This window comes from Coregonus clupeaformis, chromosome 8, assembly GCF_020615455.1.
Source record: "Coregonus clupeaformis isolate EN_2021a chromosome 8, ASM2061545v1, whole genome shotgun sequence".
NCBI classification, from domain to species: domain Eukaryota; kingdom Metazoa; phylum Chordata; class Actinopteri; order Salmoniformes; family Salmonidae; genus Coregonus; species Coregonus clupeaformis.
Window position 1 is genome coordinate 11041744 of NC_059199.1, and position 6000 is coordinate 11047743.

The following is a 6000-nucleotide window of genomic DNA, read 5'->3' on the forward strand; positions in this document are numbered from 1 at the left end:
ATGCTATTTTGGACCACCAGGCTGCTGATGTCATGCAGCCTATAGTTTTTGTGTTTTTACTTTTTCATAACGACAACAACAAGTTTGATGTCGGATGACAATAGAATGTTCATATGATGTCACTGCGACAACTGTCTACAGTCTTGTCGATAGACGTAGTATAAACCAGCCTTTAGTCGTTTCGTAAGTACACTACCGTACTCACTCTGTTTAGCACATGGCCTCACATGTGAATCCTTAAAGGCTTAAGAGGGTGTGAACGATGCTGAATGGGTGTAGACAAAGAAGAGTTCTCCAGTAAGTGTATCAAAACCAAGGGTCATTTTCTCAAAAGTCGGGTTACAAGTTTATCAACTTTCAAACCAGAATTACTTTCCCATTGTTCCTCAAATGCAGTGTATGATATACCATTTTCTAGCTCTGAGTCTCTACTTTTATCCAATGTAAAAAACAAAATTTCAAATTTTGAGCCGGTCGGTCACATTTGTATTCCCAGTCATGTAAAATCCATAGATTAGGGCCTAATGAATTTATTTCAATTGACTGATTTCATTATATGAACTGTAACTCAGTAAAATCTTTGAAATTGTTGCATGTTGCGTTTATATTTTTGTTCAGTATATGTAAAACTGTTATTTCAAACCAACACAGCCGAAACCATGCAGATATTGTGGGAAACACAGCACACAAAAATGTCATAGGTCTAGAAGAGTAATTATGGGACTCATTGTGCTGCTGTTTATTTTACTATTGATTAGTTGAACGTTTGTACACAGCCGGGGATGGGGGACATGCAGTATTATCACTGCAGAGCCGGGAACAGGTCTAGTCTAAAGCTGACACTGCACTCCACACCAGCAGACCCATGGGTCCAGGACAGCGTGCTAGGGACTTTGGAGGGACTAGCTACCTCTGAAGTAGGGCACATAGTTGTGCTGCTGGAGCATGGCCAGGGTGGTGGGGTTGAGGGGCAGAGGAGAGTTTCTATCCCCAGGAGAGACTCTGCCCCCGGGAGAGATTCTGCCAGGCTGTGTCAATGCCCCAGGCACCTGCAGCCCCCCAGGGTACTTAGGGGGTAGACCCTCTGAGTAGTCCAAGGGGAGGGAGGAGTCCCTAGCCAAGGAGGAAAGGTACTTAGGCCCCCCCGTGTAGGCCGAGGGGTGGGGGAGGGAGCTGGAGTCAAGGGCCTGGCCATACCTATTACCCATTGCTTTAATGGCCATGTAAAGATCCTCTGTAGGAGAAAATGGTTTAGGAGAAGGACAATATGTTTATTAGGGCACAAAGGACAGTAGCACTGTCCCCCACCCAATAGTAGATCAATACTGTTCTTTACACATTCTGTGGTAATGACATGTTACGTGATGGCATTTACCACCTCATTCAGAGAGCAGAAAGGAATGAGTATTCATGAAATGTCGGAACAGGAAAAGTCAGTGAAGAAAAAATTACAGAATCTTCAACTAAACATGTGTTCTCTAAAGTAATAGAATTAGCAAATCAAGATGACACCTAAATCAGGTTGCACTTTTTGGAATATGATGCACATGGTAAAAATTACATCACGCACTATATGCAAATGCTGCATATTATTGACTACATTTGTATATATCATTATATTATAATAATGTATGATACTCAAAATAGTGAAATACTTTAACTACACATTAACTCTAATATACCGCATTTTACTGTGTTTTTAACTACTGCTAGCTGACAGTGAGGGATGAGGGGTGAGGGGGGTACCTACCTGGCCTGCTGTAGTTCTGGGGGGAGCGAGACGGGGTGTGTCCTCCATACCTCCCCAGGGAGCTGTTGGAGCTGGGGCTGGAGGGCCTCCTTTGACGGGGAGACTTCTCTCCGTCACCCTGGAAACAAGGACAGGAAGTGATGTCATAGTGTTGCCATACAAAGAGGGAAACTGATGTCACGGATACAGCCAAATCCGTAACACCGAACGTTCACTCACTTTGTAATCACAGTGGGGTACAATAACACGGTTTTAGAGAGAAATATTTGCTCCACATCTGATGATCGTCATTTCACGGATGTGATTGTAATTATATTGATCAATCACTTTACAAGTGTGCAAATGTCCATAAAAACAACCTTTTGTCTTCGCACGAACACACAAACACGCACACACAGATACACACGCACACACCTTAATTCTTACACATAATCATCAATAACATTTCAGAATAATTAAACAGTAAATATAAAATCCTCCACTCCAGAGTGGCGCAGTGGTCTAAGGCACTGCATCGCAGTGCTAACTGTGCCACTAGAGATCCTGGTTCGAATCCAGGCTCTGTCGCAGCCGGCCGCGACCGGGAGACTCATGGGTGGCGCACAATTGGCCCAGCGTCGTCCAGGGTAGGGGAGGGAATGGCCAGCAGGGATGTAGCTCAGTTGATAGAGCATGGCGTTTGCAACGCCAGGGTTGTGGGTTCGATTCCCACGGGGGGCCAGTATAATTTTTTAAAAAATGTATTCACTAACTGTAAGTCGCTCTGGATAAGAGCGTCTGCTAAATGACGTAAATGTAAAATCAACATTATGGGGATAACATTTTAGAATAATTATTAATTGAAATGAGTCATTTCCAGGTGGAGCCCACTATGAGGTGTTTTACCTCTGTTGGAGTAGGAGAGAGCAACTGGAGACAGATTGGGAAGACAGCCGATGAGGATGAACTCATATCATATGAGGTAATTTGAGTTATTGAAACAAACAGCATGATCATGACATTCGTTAGTTAGAATGGATATTTCATTTGATTCAATGAGCATGACCTCAATATATACCACTCCCAATGATTAGTGCTTTTTGAGGTCTGTTCGGTTTCGGGTCGATTACTAACAGATAATCACGGTTCCGTTTATATATATATTATTTTATTTTTTTACATTAAATGCACTATGCATTATGTGGGTTGAATGCTGTAACAACATAGAATAAAACAATTAATACAAGTCCTGTGTGGCTCAGTTGGTAGAGCATGGCGCTTGCAACGCCAGAGTTGCGGGTTCGATTGCCACTGGGGACCAGTACAAAAAATATTTTTTTTAATGAAAATGTATGCACTCACTACTGGATAAGAGCGTCTGCTAAATTACTAAAATGTAAATGAAAATGTGGTAGTTACTGCTTAGTACTTATTAACTATCATTTATTCATGTTACTTTACTAAAATATTTCATGATTCTCACCCCCTTCCATAGACTTGCATAGTAATTATGACAACTTCCAGAGGACGTCCTCCAACCTATCAGAGCTCTTGCAGCATGAACTGACATGTTGTCCACCCAATCAAATGATCAGAGAATGAATCTAGTGCTGAAAACATAAGCTACATTTAGCTAGCACTGCAGTGCATAAAATGTGGTGAGTAGTTGACTCAAAGTGAGAGAAAAACTGTTTTTAACAAATTCATTTCTTCCAAAATTAAGGAGAAGTGTGAGTGAGTGGGAGAGAGAGAGAGCTATATTTCGTAGTATATACAGTATATATATAAAAACATACTTTCACTTACTCAGCTAGTGAATGCAGCTAGCTAGTTTAGCCTACTCAAACACACAGTTCAAAACAGAGGGATACTATGTTAGCTAGCTGGCTATGGCTATGGCTATGCAACACTGGAAGGTAAGGTTTTATAAATGTATTGCCACCGGGGCCCACCGGTGTAACTGCTAAACTGCTTGCTGTACACTGTACTGCATGATTGTAGCAAGTTTACTAACACGTTAGTTCTAGTAGCTACGTTGACAATGACGTTAATATGGTGAAAATGACGTAGGCTGTGTGTAGCGGTTAGCGGTTATGGTACGAAAGGTTGGCTTGGAAAGGTTTTTTCGCCTGGTCACAGACAGCTGTTGTATTGTGCATTGAAGTCCACAAGCGAAGGGAAAAGGTGAGATGAGGAGAGAGCGTAGATGCGAGAATGAATAATATACACAACGAGCAAAGTGACCATGCGGTTTCTATGTGGCTGCTAGTTCTGTGTTTGCGTGTGATCAGGGGTGTATTCATTCCGCCGATTCTGTAAAAAATAAAAAATCTTAAATGGAAGCAAACGGAGCTAAACAGGGATAAACATACATACATTTGTCCAATAGAAACTCGTTTGCAACTGTTGGACTAACGATTACAACCTAAATCAGCTAGATGCAGGCAGTATTGAATGTGTCACTGTCTGTCACCTTGATTACTCAGATTTCTCTCGACCTGTGCAACTACGTTGTAAACTTTAATTCGTAGGCTAGGTTGTAGCAACCTCATGATGGGTATAGGGACAATTTTAGTATCATGTCGTAGCCTAAACGTATCGATGTTACATTGAATGAGACTGATGATAAAGGTTAGTTCTGTGGTTGGCTTATGGAGTGAGGGAGAGGAGGAAAAGAGGGAGAGGGAGAGAGAGAGAGAGAGAGAGAGAGAGAGAGAGGAGAGAGAGAGAGAGAGAGAGAGAGAGAGAGAGAGAGAGAGAGAGAGAGAGAGAGAGAGAGAGAGAGAGAGAGAGAGAGAGAGAGAGAGAGAGAGAGAGAGAGAGAGAAGAGAGAGAGAGAGAGAGAGGAGAGAGAGAGAGAGAGAGAGAGAGAGAGAGAGAAGAGAGAGAGAGAGAGAGAGAGAGAGAGAGAGAGAGAGAGAGAGAGAGAGAGAGAGAGAGAGAGAGAGAGAGAGAGAGAGAGAGAGAGAGAAAGAAAGAAAGAGATGGCAGCTCCCTTGTCCCCTTCCTTGTCCCCTCACCTCTCCGTAGTGTTGTTCCTCTGAGGGGTAGCTGACATAGGGAGAGTAGGAGAGCATGTCTGGCCGGTCTATGTTGTAGATCGCCTTGATCTTTGGCAGAGCAGCAAGGTCTTTATAGTCCAGCATCTCATCTCCTAGTTTGGCCTGGGACACAGAGAAACACATCAATTCAGGCTTTTAAATATCAACCACTTTGATCATGACAAAATGAGAATGGTATAGCACAGTTTAAAAACTGTAGTCAACATAGCACAGTGGACAACCCTGGTCCTGGAGACCTACAGGATGATGGGCAGGCTTTTGCTCGGACCATCACTAACCCACGTGAGTCAACCAATCAACTATTCATCTAGATCATATGTACAGTCGTGGTCAAAAGTTTTGAGAATGACACAAATACTAATTTTCACAAAGTATGCTGCCTCAGTTTTGATGATGGCAATTTGCATATACTACAGAATGTCATGAAGAGTGATCAGATGAATTGCAATTAATTGGATTACAGGCAACATCCGCACCGAGCTAAAGGCTGGAGCTGCCGCTTTCAGGGAGCGGGACACTAATCCGGACGCTTATAAGAAATCCCGCTATGCCCTCAGACGAACCATCAAACATGCAAAGCATCAATACAGGACTAAGATTGAATCCTACTATACCGGCTCTGACTCGGATGTGGCAGGGCTTGAAAAATATTACGGATTACAAAGGGAAACCCAGCCACGAGCTGCCCAGTGACGCGAGCCTACCAGATGGGCTAAATGCCTTTTTTGCTCGCTTCGAGGCAAGCAACACTGAAGCATGCATGAGAGCACCAGCTGTTCCGGACGACTGTGTGATCACGCTCTCCGTAGCCGATGTGAGCAAGACCTTTAAACAGGTCAACATTCACAAAGCCGCGGGGCCTGACAGATTACCAGGACCTGTACTCAAAGCATGCGCAGACCAACTGGCAAGTCCCTTCACTGACATTTTCAACCTCTCCCTGACCGAGTCTGTAATAACTACATGTTTCAAACAGACCACCATAGTCCCTGTGGCCAAGAAAGCGAAGGTAACCTGCCTAAATGATTACCGCCCCGTAGCCCTCACATCGGTAGCCATGAAGTGCTTTGAAAGGCTGGTCATGGCTCACATCAACACCATCATGCTGGAAACCCTAGACCCACTCCAATTCGTATACCGCCCCAACAAATCCACAGATGACGCAATCTCAATCGCACTCCACACTGCCCTTTCCCACCTGGACAAAAG

At 43.6% G+C, this 6000-nt stretch overlaps 1 protein-coding gene across 11 annotated transcripts in view; it reads right to left on the reverse strand.

The window, feature by feature from the left end:
* The window catches only part of LOC121571087 (actin-binding LIM protein 2), a 110427-nt gene that overhangs the window by 24550 nt on the left and 79877 nt on the right, over window positions 1-6000 (reverse strand). For 8 of the 11 annotated variants that reach the window (XM_041882350.2, XM_041882353.2, XM_041882354.2 and 5 more), the window contains 3 exons: window positions 4750-4893; window positions 1751-1868; window positions 911-1234 (listed from right to left, as the gene is read on the reverse strand). In XM_041882350.2, the coding sequence (XP_041738284.1) occupies window positions 911-1234; window positions 1751-1868; window positions 4750-4893 (586 nt within the window). The remainder of the gene's footprint in view (window positions 1-910; window positions 1235-1750; window positions 1869-4749; window positions 4894-6000) is intronic. The other 3 variants (XM_041882357.2, XM_041882358.2, XM_041882355.2) reach the window with 1 other exon arrangement.